The sequence below is a fragment of the Suncus etruscus genome, chromosome 1, assembly GCF_024139225.1.
Source record: "Suncus etruscus isolate mSunEtr1 chromosome 1, mSunEtr1.pri.cur, whole genome shotgun sequence".
Taxonomy (NCBI): domain Eukaryota; kingdom Metazoa; phylum Chordata; class Mammalia; order Eulipotyphla; family Soricidae; genus Suncus; species Suncus etruscus.
Genome location: NC_064848.1, coordinates 204,656,978 through 204,674,752, shown reverse-complemented (window position 1 = coordinate 204,674,752; position 17,775 = coordinate 204,656,978). Strand labels below are relative to the sequence as shown.

General features: G+C 59.2%; 1 protein-coding gene across 1 annotated transcript; it reads right to left on the bottom strand.

Annotated features, from left to right (window-relative positions):
- Positions 1-7,510: 7,510 nt before the first annotated feature.
- On the bottom strand, positions 7,511-15,629 carry TSEN54 (tRNA splicing endonuclease subunit 54). The gene is made up of 11 exons (XM_049782814.1): positions 15,574-15,629; positions 15,327-15,491; positions 15,167-15,230; positions 14,981-15,064; positions 14,571-14,669; positions 13,632-13,684; positions 10,415-10,516; positions 9,715-10,313; positions 8,795-8,855; positions 8,374-8,490; positions 7,511-8,009 (listed from the first exon to the last, which is right to left on the bottom strand). Exons 1-11 carry the CDS (start codon positions 15,621-15,623, stop codon positions 7,859-7,861), a joined length of 1,545 nt encoding a protein of 514 aa, XP_049638771.1. The 5' UTR covers positions 15,624-15,629; the 3' UTR covers positions 7,511-7,858.
- Between the last annotated feature and the right edge of the window lie 2,146 nt (positions 15,630-17,775).

The following is a 17,775-nucleotide window of genomic DNA, read 5'->3' as shown; positions in this document are numbered from 1 at the left end:
CTGGCCTCTTCATATCCCCAGGAACAGGGAGGCTCAGGATAGACACACAGACAGGGAAGGGGGGCCTCCCAGGAGATGGTGGGCATGGAACAGGTCTGTGCCCTGGTACAACAACCCTGCTGGCTCACTGGAGAGGGGCAAAGGTGCCCAAGAAATTCCCCCACCCGACCCCAAATCCCAGTCCCAGAAGCAGGTGCCTGTCCTGTCCAACCCCAAATCAGGAGATGACTGAGAAGAGACAGGAGCGGAGGGGCAGTGAGGGGCCAAGACCCTTCTTCCAGCCCCCCTCAGAGCTGGTACCCCTCGAGCCTCCCTCCCTCCTCCCCATCCACCGCCCCCAGGCCTTTTCTTGAAGCAGAATAATTTCCTGGTCAACAGAGCTTCATGCACAGGCGGGCCTGGGGCCAGAGCCAGAGCCCAGTGGGGAGGGCATTTGCTTTGCACATGGCCGACCTGGATTCAGTTCAGTTCAGTTCAATCCCCGGCATCCTATAAGGTCCCCAGAGCCTGCCAGGAGCGATTTCTGAGCACAGAGCCAGGAGGAACCCCTGAGCGCCTCTGGGTGTGTCCATAAAACCATTGTGTAGAAACCCTATGTGTCCTGCACCCCACCACAGAGCTCTACACATCCCACACACATATCTGTGCACGAGCGCACGCACACATACACACCCATGGGTAATGTGTGGAGTCCCACCTGGCTGCTCCCCTGCACCCTCCTCTGCAGAGCAGCCTTCAAAAGCAGCAGTCAAGGTCACCTTCCGGAAGGCTCTTCCAGGTGTCCTGCCACTCCCCCCACCTGGTCCAGGCCTGGAAGAGGGGGTGACGTAACGGAGAGAGTGAGGGCATTCTGGTAGTTCCTAGTTGGGGTTGTGGGAAGGGGGCCCCACTGTGGCCAACCTTCCGGCTGAGGAGAGCGCCCAGGCCCCGCACATGCCAGACATACTTTCCACCACTTTAAATCCCATTCTGGCCCTCAGCCGGGCGGGTCTCAAATGCTGGGTCCCCAGGAGATCCAAGGAGGGGTGATAGGACACGGGGGTGGGGGGAGGGGGGCAGGAAGGAGACCAGGTGGGAAGAGGTTGAACTCTCAGCAACTGCCTGGCCTGCTGGGACTGGCCTTGAAACCCGACCCCAATCCCGGGGTGGGTCAAGGGCCTGCTGAGAGAGGCTGGCAGAGTAGGGAGGGATGGCTGGGCCTGCAGAGAGAGGGGTCAGAGCTGCTCCCACCCCTGGCAAGGGCCCCAGGGGGGCAGGAAGGAGCAGAGACCACACCCTGGCAGTGTGTGCGTACAAGTGGGTGTGTTACATGTGTATGTGTGTGAGCTCAGTTCTCTTCTGAATCCACATCTGCTCTGGTGACCAGGAAGAAGCCCCTCACCCACAACTTACTTACGGGGGGGGGGGGGGGAGGGGGGTTTCCTGCCCAGAAACTTGCTCCCTCCCAGCTGCCCAGAAGTCTTCATCCTAGTCTCCCTGCCCGGGGTCGGGGGAGAGGGGTCTCCGGACAACCCTCTTATCTCTGCACAGGTGCCCCAGGAGGTGCTGAGGAATCCTGCCTTATGCCATTTGGGGGACCCTCTGGGGTGTCCCTCAACTCCAGTTCCCCACAGCCCTGCGATGGCTCCAGCTGCCCTAACTTTCTTCCTGAGAGCCTGTGTAGAGACACCCCCTACACCAGCTGGGGGCAGGGCCCTAAACCAAAGGGGAGCTGCTGACCCCTTGGGCATCTGTTTGTGCCCACTTGGACTTCAGCCTTCGACTGAAGCCTCAGGAAACCCAGACTCCTAAGGCACCGGCAACAGTTTAGCAGCCAAACCTTGGCAAGAAGGGAGGTGGGACAGGAAGGGACACTGGGGAAGAAAAATCGGAACCAGCAACTGGCCCAGCATTGCTCACTTGCACAGAGCATCCTGGGAACAGCGGCTTCGGGGTTCAGGCCTGGAAGAATCCAGGTGAGAGGCTAGAGAGAAAGGACAGTGGGGTGGGAATGGGCGTTTGCCTTACACATAAGCCCACCAGGGCTGTATCCCCAAAAACTCACAGGGTCCCCCCAAATCCCACCTGAGCACTGCTGGGTGTGGCCCTCAAACAGAACAGGCTCTGCATACTGGAGGCTCTAGTTGGGTTCTAGGCACCACATGGAACCCCAAACACTGTCAGGTGGGGTCCAGATAAAAGTCCAGGTGAAAAGAACTCCAAGCTGACCAACCAGGCCTATGAATGGCCTCCGCACTCAAAACACAGCGGTTCAGCCTCAGAGGACCCAGCCCGTGGAAGGCCCTGGGTTGCTGGATGAATCTCAGGCACAGCAAACGAACATCTGAGTCCAGTGTTAGCACAGCAGGAAAGGCCCAATCCCAGTCGATCCCAGCACCACAAAGGGTTTCCAAAGGCTTTCTGAGCACAGAACCAGGAGCCAGGAGTGATCCACAAGCATAGGAGTGAGCCCTAGCACACTGCTGAACATGGCCCAAAATTCCAACTAAAGCCAAGCACCTGAATGGCCATCCCAGGAGAGGGCAGTGCCGGCCCTCCTGCCCATATCCAGGACTAGCACCTGCACCTGGCAGGCCTCCATTGGCCTAATCTCCCCTCAAAGCTGCCAACAGGTGCCCACAGATGCCCTAGTTTCCAAAGCTCATATTTGTCTGGGCCACACCTGTGTGCTGTTCTGGGCTCAGGGAAGCAGGCAGTGCAGACCATGGTCTCCCCTTTATAAAAAATTTTCAGTGTTGGGGCCAGAGAGAACAGTGGTAGGGCGTTTGTCTGCATGTAGCCGATCCAGGGCTGAAGGTGGTTCGAATCCTGGCATCCCCATATGGTCCCCTGCCAAGAGAGATTTCTGAGCACAGAGCCAGAAGTAGCCCCTGAGTGCCGCCAGGTGTGACCCCCAAAAGTTTTTTTCAGTGTGAGGGGCCGGGGCAATAGTGCAGCAGTAGGGTGTTTGCTTTGCATGTGGCTGACCCAGGATGGACCTCTGTTGGATCCCCGGCATCTCAGATGGTCCCCCAAGCCAGGAGTGATTTCTGAGCGCATAGCCAGGAGTAACCCTTGAGCATCAATGGGTGTGACCCCCCCCCCCAAATTTTTTTTCTTCAGTGTGTGGGGGTGGAACCCAGGACCTGGCTGCTAATGCAAAAGGGGTGATCAGCTGACCTGTGTACTGCTTACTGTGGGTCCCATAAAACACAGGATGTGCCTTTTCCTTGCTGCACCCTAATGGATGATGTGGCTGTTTGATGGCTCTAGTCACACTGAACATAGACCCAATACCCCAGAAAGCACTAAGGAGGGGAGATCCTTGAGGAAACTTTCTGCATTTCCTACCAGTGTCTAGACAAGTCAAGACCAGTGGGCATTGGGGCCCGGAGACCATGGTGGGTACCACAGATCCGGTGCCCAGAGGCTGTGCCAGGAGCCCTGAGTCAGTGAGATCTCTGGGCTGTGGCATCCGTGTCTGCTGAATTCCTGTTGGGCACATCAGACGCCCTGTAGCTCCTGTACCCACGCCCAGAGCTGCCTCTCCCAGCCCCAGAACTCTCGGTCTACACAGCACAGGGTGGGGGAGTGGGGGTGACTCTGCCAAGGACCAGTTTCCTCTGAAAGGCGGGGTGGGAGGGGCACCCCCAGGGAGCAGAACAAAGTACAGGGCACAGGCGGGTAGGGCCTCCCGGTAAACCCCAGGGGCCACCAGGGAGTAGCGCCCATTTTCTTTTTGGGGCCACATCCGGCAGTGCTCAGGAGTTCCTTCTGGCAAGCTCAGAGGACCCTATGGGATGTTGGGGATCAAAGCCGGGAGTGTTGTGTGCAAGGCAAGTTCCCTCCTTATTGTGCTATCGCTCCAACCCGACCCCCATTCTCATAGACTGTGACCACAAATGCTCGGGACATGTGGGAAAGGTGGCAGAAGGGCCTGGCATGAAGGAGCCCCAGAAGTCTACTATCTCCAGGGATTGATGGCAACCAGCAGAGTCCAGGGGTGCTTTTCTGTACACCCCCAATGACTTTAAGAAATCCATATAAATAAGGGGACCACCTAAATCCCACATAAGAACGACAGCACAGTGGATAGGATGTTTGCCTTGCACATGGCCGACTGGGGTTCGATCTCCGGCATTCCATATGGTTCCCCGAGGCAGCAAGGAGGGAGTTCTGAAAGCAGAGCCAGAAGTAACCCCTGAGCACCCCTGGGTGTGGCCCAAAAAGAAATCCCACATAAATCCTGGCACTGAAACCTAGTACAGCAGGGAAGACGTTGACCTTGCACACAGGGGACCTGGATTCGATCCCCCCCCCCCCAGCACTGCACAAATTCCCCTAAGCCCCACCAGGAATGAGACCCAAACAGAGCCCACCTGGAGATCAGGGTCAAGGAGAGGAGGGGGGCTTGCCTTCAATAAAGCCAGGTGCTGCTTTTTAAAGTTGACCTGGAGGTGTGTGCTCGGGGAGGGGCCCCCATGCGCTCAGGCGCTTCCCTCACCTGGCTATCCCTGAGGTGTCTTCGGCTAAACAAGGTCCATGCTTGTTTAGCAAAAGGGGCAGCTGCGAGACATGGAGGAGCTAAGGGCATGCAGCTGTATGAGTGGGGGTGGGGAAGGGTGTGTTGGAGGTCTGGGGGACACTCAGGAAGAGCATCGGGCAGGCATGGGGTCTCCTCTTCTGTGTCCTACCTACAACCCCCCTTCTGTCTGTTCTTAATGTTAACTTTTTCTGTATAAATCTCGGAGGTGAGGGGGTTCGCCAGGGCCCCTCCTGCCCATTATCTTTATGTCCACAGGTGTCCTCTAGAGTTAGGGAACTTTTTCCCCCTGTGCTACGGTGGATTAGGGAGTTACTAATCACAGCAGGGAAGGGCGCTTGTCTTGTTTGCCGCTGACCCGAATTTCATCTCTGGCATCCTTCAGGGTCCCCGAGCCTGCCCGGAGTGATTCCTAAGTGCAGAGCCAGGAGGAACCCCGGAGTGTGGGCCAAAACAAACAAACAAACAAAGGAGTTACTAATTATTAAAATTTCATTACTATGCCTTCAAAGGAAACTCGACTGTCTTGAGAGGTGCAGAACCCTGTCAAAGCTCTCCCCTTCCCTAGAGCCAGTCCACTGGGGCATAAAAGAGGACCCTGAATTCTGCACTCCACCCCACCCCAGTGTCCTGACAGGCAAACTTATGAAAACCCCAATCCTCCTTCCATAAAACAGGGAATAATCTTGGAGCAACATCTCCAGCTTCCTTAAAAACAACAAACAAGTGGCCGGAGAGATAGAATGGAGGGTGTTTGCCTTTGCATGCAGAAGGACGGTGGTTAGAATCCCGGCATCCCATATGTTCCCCCGAGCCTGCCAGGAGCGATTTCTGAGCGTAGAGCCAGGAGGAACCCCTGATCCTGCCGGTGTGACCCAAAAACCAAACAAACAAAACGGGGCTACAGACACAGGCCACTTGCCTTTCATATGGCAGACTGGGCTTGATTCCTGGGAACCCCATATGGTGACCTACCAGGAGTCCTTTCTGAGTGCAAAGCCAGGAGTAAGCCTTAAGTGGACCCCCACCCCCAAAACCAGAACCAAGCAGGCTCGCCTTGCTCAGAAAAACCCCTTCCAACTTGATCTCAGCTTCTGCAGCTCCTTGAAGCTGAAGAGGCGCAGGGCTGGGACCTTCCCACTTCGGGGGAGCCCGGGTCTCCCGCACTGTGGACACACCCCAGCGGGGCGGGGGGGGTCCTCTCTGCAACCTGAGCTCTACTGGGGGTCCCAGAGAGCCCGAGCGGGCGACGCCAGCCTGCACCCGCTTCCCATCCCTCCCCAGGGGAAGCGGCGCCAGGGCCCGCAGCTCCGCCCAGAGCTCACCTGTCGCAGCACCCCCATCCCCCCACCTGTCCCGGGTCCCGGGGCAAGCCAGCCAGGGGACAGAAAAGCCAAGACCCCCCCCTCGGACCCGGGCCCGATCCACCCAGGCCCGCCCTGGTGCCACCCAGGCCAGGCCTCCCCGGGGGCCGGCAGACAGCAAGCAGCAGCAGGAAGGCCCCGAGCCCCAGCGAGTCCCTCCCCGGGCGTGCTTCCTGCGTCCGGAGGTCGGAGGCACAAAGGGCCGGCGGGGCCCGATCGCGACCGAGTGGGGTCATCCGGGAGCGGGAGGCAAGTGGCCTGCCGGCACGTGGGCGCTCCGGGGGCCTCGACCCGGCAGCCCGGCACCAGCCTGGACCCCACCTGTCACCTGCCGGCCCTCGCGGAGCCAGGCGGGGCGCTGCCAAGCCCGGAGTCCGGTGGAGGAGAAAGTTCCTCCGGGACAAACTCGCCCCGGGGACCGACCGGGTGGACGGGACTGACCCACCCACCCAGCCGGCCAGCAAGCCAGGGCGCGGCGGGCAGACCCGATCGCAGCCGCCCGGCCCGGCCCACGTCCAGCTCCGACGGGGCGTGCCCCGATCCCGGCTCCAGGCTGAGTTCCGAAGCCCGTCGGCGTACCTGCCTGCTCCCAGGCCGGGCGTCCCCGGGCCGCTTCCTCCGCCGGGCTGCAGAGCGGCCCCGGCTCCTTCCTGCTCACCTCCAGCGCCCGCGGACGCCGATTTACATAAAGGGCGTGCCCATTAGTCCCCGCCCCTTTCAGAGACCACTCCCCCAATCGGCCACGCCCCTCGCCGTCGGGGCGGGGACGTCCGGGTCCTCGCGCGCCGGCCGGCCAATCCGCGGCCTCCGATGGCACGAGGGGGCGTGGCCGCCGCCCCCGACGCCCAGCCTGGCCCCGCCCACCCCCGGGCTCACCTGCGCGCACCTGGCCGCAGGACGGAGTGCCGCGCCCTGTGTGCCGCCGCCTCCTCCCGGGAGGAGCAGGAGGAAATAGTCCCCGGAACGAGAGCGCGTCGGGGACGCGGCCCTTCCGCCTGTCCCGCCGGGCTGCCGCAGGGAGGGAGGGAGGGAGGGTAGGGCTTGGCTCGGCCCGGCCCGGCCCAGCAGGCTCTTCCGGAGGGCGCTGGGCCCAAGCGCGCCCAGGGCACCCCAGAAGTTTCGGGGCCCAGAAGTGGAGGGTTCTGGGACACTAGGGCGACGCCGAGGCGCCTCCCCTCGGGGCGGGTCCCTTCCCTCCTGCGAGCAGCTGCCAAGCAGCAGCCAGAGGGGCCCCCTAAGGGGCAGCAGGGGCGACCCGAGGCAAGGAGGGGGCGTCCCCTAGGCAGGCAGCACGGCTAGAAGCAGTCCCCACCCCCCAAAGGCGTGGGGTCGTGGGGTTCTCACGCCCAAGAATGCAAGCTCGGGGCCTGAGGGATAGCACGGAGGCAAAGGCGTTTGCCTTGCATGCAGGACAGTGGTTCGAATCCCGGCACCCCAAATGGTCCCCTGAGCCTGCCAGAAGCGATTCCTGAGCCTAGAGCCAGGAGGAACCCCTGAGCAGTGCTGGGTGTGACCCAAAAACAAACAAAAAAACAAGAATGCAAGCTCAAGGACTTTAGGGGGTCCTTTCCATGGACACTTGAATTGGGGGAGGACTGCGGAGGGGAAGGAAGGGTTGTCCACACACAGTAGAGAAAAGAATCTTAATTTTTAATGGCTTTGGCTTTATGGCGTGAAGCAGGCACCCGCTCGTGTAAAGGCACTGTGTCCTCTCTGCAGCCCCTGGGGGGGGATCGGATAGTGACAAGCAAGGCAGCGTCTCGGGCCGGGACGTGGACGTGGAAGCGCTGCTTTGGAGGCCAAGGCGAGGCAAGGCGCTGCCCGCTGCTGCCAAGAGCATTTGAGCCCCACAGCTGGTGGGGTGTGTGCGTGTGTCCCAGTCTGGGTGTAGCAGGCGGCTGAGTTGGTCCTGAGTGGCGTGTGTGTGGGTCTGGGTCAACCTCCCACCCCGCCACCCTGCAGAGAGGGATGGTCACTGATCCAGGTCTCTGGGCAGCGTGAAGTCCCTGAAGCTGAAGAAGGAGATGTCTCCGTGATCCACCAGGGCGAAGATCAGAGGGACGTCCCCGCTCTGGTAGGACAAGCGTTTGAGGGTGCGGAGGTCGGGCACAGGGTCGTCAAATCTGCAGAGAAAGAAGGGCAGAGGCAGACTGAGACTGGCCCCTGGCTCGCTGGCTAAAGCACACTCTCACTCACTCACTCTCTCCTCCAACACACTCCAGCTGCTGGCCCTGGGAGATTTTCAGGGAACTCAGAGCCTGCACAGGTTTAGGGGCCAGTTAGGGAGGGGGTCTCACCCCTAAGTCCTGCCACCCTGCTGGAGGAGCCCTCAACTAAGCTGGCACAGGAGAGGGAATCCCCAGAAATGCCAGGCCAAGAGCAGGGGGCCACTCCCCGCTGGCACACACTTGCCAAGGGCGTGGAGAGGGGAGGTGCCTGCACATGGGTCACCCAAGAACCGGTGGGAGGGGGAGGCTGGAGTCATACCCGCTGACGCACATCCTGGCATAGGGCTTGCCAGGGCTATTCTTCCGGAACGTGGCCACGGCGTCGGCCTGGTAGACATCGAAGCTGATCTCCAAGCCCCCAGTCTCTGCCAACAGCCTATGGACAAGACGACGCCCCTTAGGAAGCACCTCAGCTCCCTGGTTTCCCAGCCACACTGCCTTGCCCCTTCTATCCCCACAGCTCCTGGAAGCAGCTGGATTCTGAGATTCTGTTGGGGGGGGGGGGGGCTCTGCTGGCCTGTCTCAGAAACTGCTACTCCTAGATCTGAGATTAGCTTCTGCTCGGGAATAGGTGGCTACGTGTGTCTTGGGGTGAGGGGACTTTACACACCCTCCAGCTGCCAAGTCCTGCTGACATCCGAGATGGAGAAGAGATGGGCACTACCTGGAGACTTACTCACCGGGCACCGTCATCAGCGAGGTGTGTGGTTTGTAGCACGGAGATCTGCTGGAGGGCTGCAGCTACAAGACAGGGAACAGGGAGCGTTAGAAAAAGGGTGACACTCCTCACGCCCCACCCCTTTCAAAAGGGGTAACAGGTGAAAACTGTGCAAATGGGTCTGTGTGTGTGCACAGGAAGAAAACATGGCTGGAGGGAGGCTAGGGCCAGAAAAAAAAATCATAAGATGCTGCTCTTCAGCCTCCTGGGACACAAAGCCCCACTCTGGGCCCCTAATGGGCACACCCCAGGGGGATTTGAAATAAGAGTCTTCCTATAAAACTGTGGTTGGGGAGGAGCCATAGCACAGTGGGAAGGACCCACTTAGGTTCGATCCCCAGCATCCCATAAGGTCCCCTGACCACTGATCATCAGGAGTGATTCCTGAGAGCAGAGGCGGGGTAACCCGAGTATCTGGGTGTGGACCCAAAACAAATCACAGAGAGTTTGTGGTTTACCTGAAATGCAGTTAGCTGATGTGGTGAGGAATTTAGTTACCCATTATCCAAGGAGTTTGAACCCATTAATAATAATAGCGGGTCTATTTTGGGGGACAAGGCCACATCCGGCACCATTATCAGGGTCAACCCAGGGCAGCTCCAGGAGCAATCCTAGAGCACTGCTAAGTGTGGTTCCCAGCAAACAAAAAGCATGCAGGACAAACACTGTTTTTCCTATTCTTGGCCAACAGTTGGGGGGGGGGGGTCTGCACCTCAGCAGCTGGTGGCCCAGCTACACCCGTGCATGGAGATCCTGACCTGCTGTCCCCAACTCCCATGCAGGTCCCACCCCACCGGTTACTCCTGTCTCCATGGCCCAGAAGCCTAGGTCAACATACACACCAGTGCCCAGCATAGTCCCACGGTTCGGGGGACAGGCTACCTGGAGAGTTAGATTGGCCAGGGCTCAGTAAGGGGGTGACAGGCTGGTGCCACAGATGCGGAGGGCGGCCCGGGGTCTCCTGCAGACTCCAGCGCTGCAGCAGCTCCTTGAACTCGTGCCAGTTGGAACAGCTCAGCACTTCGGGGTGCGAGTTCACGCCTTCCTGCAGCGATGGCTTCCGGCCCTGCTTAGATGGCTTCTCCCGCCGCTGGTTGATCTGGTGGCACCAGGCCTCGGCGTCAATGGCACGGCCCTGAACGTTGGCCGGAAGCAGCTCTGGGGCTGGGGCCGGCAGGCTCGTGTGGCGATCTTCGGGGGCCACGTTGGGGAAGGTGATTTGCTCAAAGTTCCAACGCGGCCGACTAGCCGCCCGCAGCCCGTTTTCTGCTCGGCCACTCTCCAGGCAGACAGGCCAGGGGTCTGGGGACACCCCTGGAAGCTGAAAGGGGCCCACCATGGGGCCTGGCTCCTGGGGTGTGTCCTCTGGACATTGGCTGTTCTGGGTACAGGAAGCTGGGCCAACGATGGCTGGGGGGGTGGGTGTCCCACCTGTCCCTTTCAGGGGGTGTTCTGGGCCCTTGGGCTTCTTCGTCACAGACCTGAGGGGTGTGGGCGGAAACACACAGACACGGGGCTCCTAAACCTAACACCCGAGTTCCCCCACAGTACTCCCCCCCAGGGGCTGTGCAGGGTGGGGTACCAGGAGCTGGAGCCCCTCCGCTTCCTCTTGCCACTTTGGTTCTCTGAGCACAGGTCACTGTTGTCCAAGTTCAGCTGCCGCTCATAGGGGGACAGGATGCAGCTGTGGGTGAGAAGGGGCCAAGCAGATGATGAGCCAGGGCTCAGTCGAGGGCTCAAGCCAGGTACCAGCAAGAGCACTGGCCATGTCTGCACCCAGGCCTTTGAATCTGAGCCCTGGTACCAGGGACAGCGCAAGCTATTCTGATGGGGGAGTCAGGCAGAGTGAGGTGTAAGTAAACCCAGAGCTGATTGAAACGCACCAAAAGGACAGAAAAAGCATACCCTCTGGGGTCCAGAGCAATAGGACAGTGGGGAGGGCGCATCCCATAGGGTTCCCCAAGCCTACCAGGAGTAATTTCTGAGTGCAGCCATGAGTAACCCCTGAGCACAGCCACGTTACCCTAAGCAACGAAATTTAAAAAAAAAAAATCTTGGGGCTGGAGAGATAGCATGGAGGTAAGGCATTTGCCAAGAGTGATTTCTGAGCATAGAGCCAGGAGTTTTCCCTGAGTGCTGCCAGGTGTGATCCAAAAACCAAAAAAAAAAAAAAATCCTACTTTCAGGAATTGAAAGCCCTGCAAGCTCACCTCTTGTTGAGTCACAATCTTTTCTTTTTCTTTCTCCTTCCTCTTCCCCTTCCCACCCTTTATCACTGTCCTTTTCAGTCTCTTGGTCACACCCAGCAGTGCACCCAGGGATCACACCAGGCAATGCGATATGTGGTACCAAAGATGACCTGGTCCTGGGTTGTCTGCATGCAAAGCCAGCACCTCACCTAGTATTCTCTCTCCAGTCATCCCCCTTTGTATTTTAAATAGGTAAGATTCAGGGCCAGAGCAATGGCACAGTGGGTAGGGCATTTGCCTTGCACAAAGCTGACCCAGGTTTGATCCCGGCATCCCATATGGTCCCCAGAGCCTGCCAGGAGTGATTTCTGAGTGCAGAATAAGAGTAACCTGAGCACCTCCGTGTGTGGCTAAATAAATAAATAAATAGGGGCCGGGCGGTGGCGCTAAAGGTAAGGTGCCTGCCTTGCCTGCGCTAGCCTTGGACGGACCACGGTTCGATCCCCTGGTGTCCCATATGGTCCCCCAAGCCAGGAGCAACTTCTGAGCACATAGCCAGGAGTAACTCCTGAGTGTTACTGGGTGTGACCCAAAAACCAATAAATAAATAAATAAATAAATAAATAAATAAATAAATAAATAGGAAAGATTCAGCCATCCCTGGCATTTGAATCTCATCTGAAGGGATTACCTGTTGTCAAAATTGTTTTGACAAATACCTATTTTTCAGGGCCAGAGTGACAAGACAGCAGGTAGGGCGTTTACCTTGCACATTGTCGACTGGGGTTCAACTCCCAGCACTCATATGGTTCTATGAGCAACACCAGCTGTGACCCCAAAACACACACACCAGAAAACAACCTAGTAAATGTATTGTACCAGTTATGGTTACTTCATTTTGATAGTTATTTTTGGTTTGCTTTTGGTTTCTGGGCCACATCTGCTGGTGCTTGGGATGGTGGTGGAGTGGGTTTGAACCTAAGTCTCACTGGCCACCTTTGATTTTTTTTTTTTTGGGGGGGGGGCGGAAATCACTCAGCAGCGCTAAAGAGCTCCTGGCTCTGTACTCAGAAATCGCTCCTGACCATATAGGATGTGGATGCTGGGGCTGGAGAGATAGCATGGAGGTAAGGCGTTTGCCTTTCATGCAGGAGGTCATCCGTTCGAATCCCAGCATCCCATATGGTCCCCCGTGCCTGCCAGGAGCAATTTCTGAGCATGGAGCCAGGAATAACCCCTGAGCACTGCCAGGTGTGACCCAAAAACCACAAAAAAAAAAAAAAAAAAAAAAAAAAGGATGTGGATGCTGGGTCAGCTGTGTGAAAGGCAAATGCCCTACCCTATTGCTCTGCCCCTCCCTCAATTTTTATTTAAAAATTTCCAAATAAATTAAAAAATCTTTGCTTGTTTTTTTTTTTTTTTTTTTTTTTAAATCTTTGCTTGTTTTTCCAGCTTTCTAGCTACCATAAACCACAAAGATGGAGAGGTCAGGGAGATGGCGCAAAGGCTGCTGGTACATAGACCTTGCTTGTGGGAGCCCCGGCTTCCCCAGAATCAGTCTTCTGCTTCCAGCATAGTTTGATGTGGCCACACCAGTGGTGCCTGGGGCTTACTCCAGACTCTGAACTCAGGAGTCACTCCTGGCAGGCTAAGGAGACCATATGGGATGCTGAGAATCAAATCAGGGTTGGTCTTGTTTTTTTTTTGTTTGTTTTTTGTTTTTTTGGGCCACACCCGGTAACGCTCAGGGGTTACTCCTGGCTATGTGCTCAGAAGTTGCTCCTGGCTTGGGGGACCATATGGGACGCCGGGGGATCGAACTGTGGTCCGTCCAAGGCTAGCGCAGGCAAGGCAGGCAAGGCACCTTACCTCTTGCGCCACCGCCCGGCCCAGGGTTGGTCTTGTTAAGTCAAGCACCTTTGCCCTGCTCCAGCACTCCTCCACCCCCAAAGAAAGCACTAGCAGTTAGGGGGGAAGCTCAAACAAAGCACTTGCCTTGCCTGTGTGAAACCCTGAGTTCAATCCCTTCCCCCCCAACAACAACACAAGAAACCAAGCAAAAAAAAAAAAAAAAAAAAAAAATCCCACAAAGTGGAATCAGTTGGCACTCAGATTTGAGGGTCTGTGGCAACTGAGGCCGCAGGAGGGAGAATGAAATACTGCAATTATCATTCTACCTTGGGGCCATCCTGAAAGCACAGCAGGGAGGATGCTTACCTTGCACAGGCTTACCTGGGTAGGATCCCCAGCACCTTTTGTTCCCCCCAACCCCAAGAGTAGCAGAAGTGATCTCTTAGCACAGAGCCAGGAGTAATACCTGAGCACTATCAGGTGTGTACCCCAAATAAAAACGAACAAGGCCCATGATACTTTGCTCAGCTGTTCCTTCCTCGCTCAGGCCCTCTGGGTGGTGCCTATGCTATGCCACGCACTGTTCCTGCCCAGTGGCTCCCAAGAGTATTGGGGAGACTGAGGGTGAGTGGGCTGAAGGGACCCTAATCTAGGGAAGCCAGGAGCGAGGGACTACCTGTTTGATCCCAACAGCCTCTCCACCAACGCCAAAGGTCCTGGACCAGGACCAACACAAAGGAAAGGAGACCTGTAGCGTACCTGGGTTGGAACCGTCGGACCACATAGCCCAGCCTCTTCAGGTGGCTGAAAACCTCAAAAGGAAGGGAGAGAGAAAAAAAAAATCAGACATCCACTTTCCAAAAACAAACATCCTGAGGCCAGGCAATAGCACAGTGTATAGGGTGTTGGCCTTGTATGGGGCCAACTTGGGTTTGCTCCTTGGCATCCCATATGGTCCCCCGAGCCTGCCAGGACCAATTTCTGAGCACAAAGCCAGGAGTAACCCCTAAGCGCTGCTGGTGTGTGATGTGACCCAAAAAAAAAAAAATTTCTCCAGAGATGGCTCAAAGGGCTGCAGGCGACCTGGGATTCATTTCAGACCTCAAGGTTCCCAGAGTGAGTCCAGACCTGGCAGTGAGCCCCTTGAACACTGCTGATGCAGCCCACCCCCAAACAACAAAGAACTCCTATCATATTGCTACAAGAGCACAGCTGCTAGTGCAGTTCAGAGAAGGCAGGAAGTGGAAAAAGCTCCCTTGCAGGTCCAGCCTGTAGCTCCAAACTCTTATCACACAGGAATGTCTCCCCTGTCATCACCACTGCCACTGTCTGCTCTGGCTTCTATCTTGCTGTAGACTCTGGCTTTTCTCCTGAGGCGCCAGACCAGGCGTCTGGTCAGTCTTATCTCTTCCCACCAGAGGGCCCCAGGCTTCAGCCAGCAGACCATCACTGGGCCCCCCCAAACCCCACCACCACAGCCTCGCTATTTCCCATACCACAGGACTGTGATTGTTTCTATCAGCAGATCTGGTCACTCCCCATACTGTAGGCCTGGCTTATCTGTTTACTGGTCAGTCGTTTACTGATCACCTCTGAATGACCCTTCCTGTAGGCAGCAGCATCCCCCTGGATGCCCAGCATGGAATTTCCGAATTTTTGTGGCTGGGTGGATCTCAGCCTGGGGGGAGTGGCAGCTACCTGGTACTGCAGGAAAGTCACGGAGTCCCCGTCCAGCAGCAGCTGGTAGGCTTCCTGGATGGACAGAGGCAGGTCTTGGTGGAAGAGTTGGATGGAGCCCTGGAAAAAGAGCGCTGCACTGGGGGGCGGTCCCACCGACTTGGCTTGGAAGCTCTGTTCATTGCAAGGCACCCCAAAGCACCCCATACCCACTTTTGCACTCCTTTTTTTGGGGGGGTCCACACCCGGCAGTGCTCAGGGGGACCCTATGGGATGCGAACCACCGTCCTCCTGCATGCAAGGCAAACACCCTACCTCCATGCTATCTCTCGGGCCCCCAACTTTTGCACTTTCCTCCCAGTTCCTTCTTCCCTCGGGAAGTCCCCACAACAACCTCCCGCAAGCCCCTGCCCGTTTAATCCCCAACTCACACACTCCAGCAGGTACAAGGCCTCTTCGGGGTGCAGCCGCTGCCGGCCCTGCTCCGAGAAGCCCATGGTCTGCCAGAACTTGCCCTAATCGGGGAAGCCAGCCCGGAGGAGGGGGAAAAGAGATCACAGGGGTCCGGAGAGGATGGAGAAGAGGAGGAGGCTCCCCGAACCCCCAAGCGTGCTCACCGCAGGAGACTTGAGCTCCACGAAGCCGTGCTCGGGCCTCCACTCGGCGGCCACCAGGCTGCCCCTGGAGGGCATCGCGGAGGAGGCGTGTCAGCCAGGGGACCCCGGGGGGGAGAGGGGGCGCCCCCCAGCCATGCAGCCGGCCCCGATGCCCGCTTACAGGCGCTCCACGCGCTCCTCGGCCAGCAGCTGCCAAAGCTCCTGGCGGCACCGCTGCAGCCGCCGGGCCTGCGCGGCCGAGCCGTCGGGCAGGAAGTCCTTGGGGCCATGCGAGCGCTGCGGCAGCTTCTGGGACCGAGAGCGCGCGGCCAGCAGCTCCGGAGCACTGCGGGAGGAGCAGCCGCGGGGTGAGCAGCCACGCCGCCCCCCGATCTGCACCCCCCGCGGCCCCGCGGGCCGAGCCCCACCTGAGCACGCGCCCGGCGGGAACCTCCACGGCCCCGGGCTCGGCCTCCATCGGGCCGCCAACTGCGCCTGCGCGCGCCGGGCCACGCCCCTAGACACGCCCATGCCACGGGCCTTTCGGCCGGCCTCCGTGCGGTCCTAGCGCCTACCGCCGCGTTCACCCCGCCCCCGGGACGGGTCCCGACCGGTCCGACCGGCCGGCCCCGGGCTCGCCGCCGCCCGCCGTGGCTGGCTGCTCTCTGGGTCCTAGCGCCTGCCCCCCAGCCTAGAGGCCTGTGCAGATTAGTGATGGATGTTGGGGCCAGAGAGCAGGCCGGTTTCTAGGAGATCCCGTCTCCACTCGCTCTTTCAGGGGTCACGGGGGGGTCTTCTAGTAAAACGGGGCTGGTAGGTGGCGTGCACCACCAAAAGGGCGAGTCTCTAGCAAGCTTTGGCTTCCGGGTCCCCAACCGGGCCAGCCCTAGCAGCGGGATGAGGACGGGGTGCAATGGGGGTGGAAGGGATGTCAAAGCGGTGGCTCTCCAAAATGTAGCTTTGCACCCCGAAAGTCCCAGGAAGCTGTCCAGAATGGAATGGGCTTCTTCAGAGGGTCAGCATTCAAGATGTGATGGTTCAGAGGGGAGGTCACTTGCTTTGCAAGGGTTCGATCCCTGGCACCCCCGATCTTCTCTAGGAGTGATCCCTGAGCTCAGAGCCAGGAGTAAGCTTTGAGCATCACCGGGGGTGTCCCCCGAACTGAAGACAACAGCGCTCCTGCAGGCCCTGCAGTTGGGAATCCCATTCCGAGGGGGCCGGGAAGCCGGGATTCGAACCCCGGGGGGCGCAGGGTAGGCGCTGTCCGGCCCGGGATAGTGCTGAAGCGCCACCCCATCCAGCATCTGCACCTCCTTTCAGTCTTGGGGTGGGGGAGTCCCCGCCGGGGCTGCGGCCAACAGGAGCCACGCCGGCACCGTCCGCTAGGTGGCAGCATTGTCCCGGCCAGCGCCTGGGGCTTAAGACCGCGGGGTCGCAGCGGGCGGGGGGCTTCCAGGGACCAGTTGGGGCGCAGCAGCAGGGGCTTTCCGGTGGAGATTGCGTCCCCCCAACGCCCTGTCGTGTGATCTCCCATCCCACCCTGACGCTCGTGGACTGGGCGGCCTGCGATCGATCGATCACTCGAACCCCAACCCCGGACCCGCGTGGCACTTCGCTCAGGCCCGCTAAGGACGCTTCACCTGGGCGCATGCGCCAAGCGGGTCCGGACGGGGCGTGGCCTTCAGGCAATAGGGGCGTGGCTTTGTGGCTACTGGTTTTATTGGGGGCGTGTTCGACTCGGTGATTGGCAGGGGCAACGGGCGTGGTCGTTTTTGGGGCGTGGTCTCTGGTGTGGGCGTGTCCTGTGCGTTGAGTGACAGCCGGGCTGCGCGGTCGGACGGTCCCGATCGGGCGGGATTTCCTGCGGGAGGCGCCGAGCCGGCCCTCGAAGAGGAGGCGGAGGCGGAGGCGGAGGAGGAGACCCGGGGTCCGGGGGGCACTGGGCCGCCGCCGTCCCGAGCGCCGGGGGACCCCGAAGCGCCAGCCGGACGGACCCCAAGTCCTCCCCACCTGGCGGGGCGGCGCAGAGGTGAGGCTGCGGGCCCGGGGCTCGGACTTGGAACTTTTGTATGTTTCTCTGCCATCGCTTCGCCCCTTCCCGCCGCCCGCCCGTCCGCTCGCCCCGATCCCCGAAATCCCTCTCCGGGCGCCCCGATCCCGCAGGCGCTGGACGCCCCCGAGCCAGCCCTCCCGCCTGCTTTGTTCCCGGGTGGGTCCGGCTGGCCTGGCCTGGCCTGGCGGGGGATGGCACCGCTCCGGACGGGCATTCCGGGGGGCGGGGGAGCCGGCCCGACCCCCGAGATCTGCAGGGGCGCCCTCCCCCTGGTGTGGGCTGGTTGTTTGGTCGAGGACCGTGGGTGCTCCGAGTTTAGCTCCGAGAGGGGATCTTGGGGGGGCAGCCAGGAGCCCCAAGGCACTGCTTTTCTGCCCCTGGAGTTGGAGTTGGAGCTGGGCCTCGGATTCAGGCTTTTGGGGAACCCCCTCTGGGAAGCCCCTCTTTTCCCGGCTGTAACCCCCTCTTCCCTCCAGCTCTCTCTCCTCTCCTCTCATCCCTTGCCCAGCTGCTTTCCCCACTTTTCCTCGTCCCAGGCTCAGCCTATTGCAACAGGTGCTGAGAACCTTCCCAGGCC

What these genes read in the sequence shown, in the direction of transcription:
- TSEN54 (XM_049782814.1), bottom strand. Translation starts at nt 15,623, where the DNA reads ATGGAGGCCGAGCCCGGGGCCGTGGAGGTTCCCGCCGGGCGCGTGCTC. An exon ending in CCTTGTACCTGCTGGAGTGT is followed by an intron (nt 14,670 to 14,980) that starts GTGAGTTGGGGA and finishes CTCTTTTTCCAG; the next exon opens with GGCTCCATCCAACTCTTCCA. An exon ending in CGGAGGGGCTCCAGCTCCTG is followed by an intron (nt 10,314 to 10,414) that starts GTACCCCACCCT and finishes CACACCCCTCAG; the next exon opens with GTCTGTGACGAAGAAGCCCA.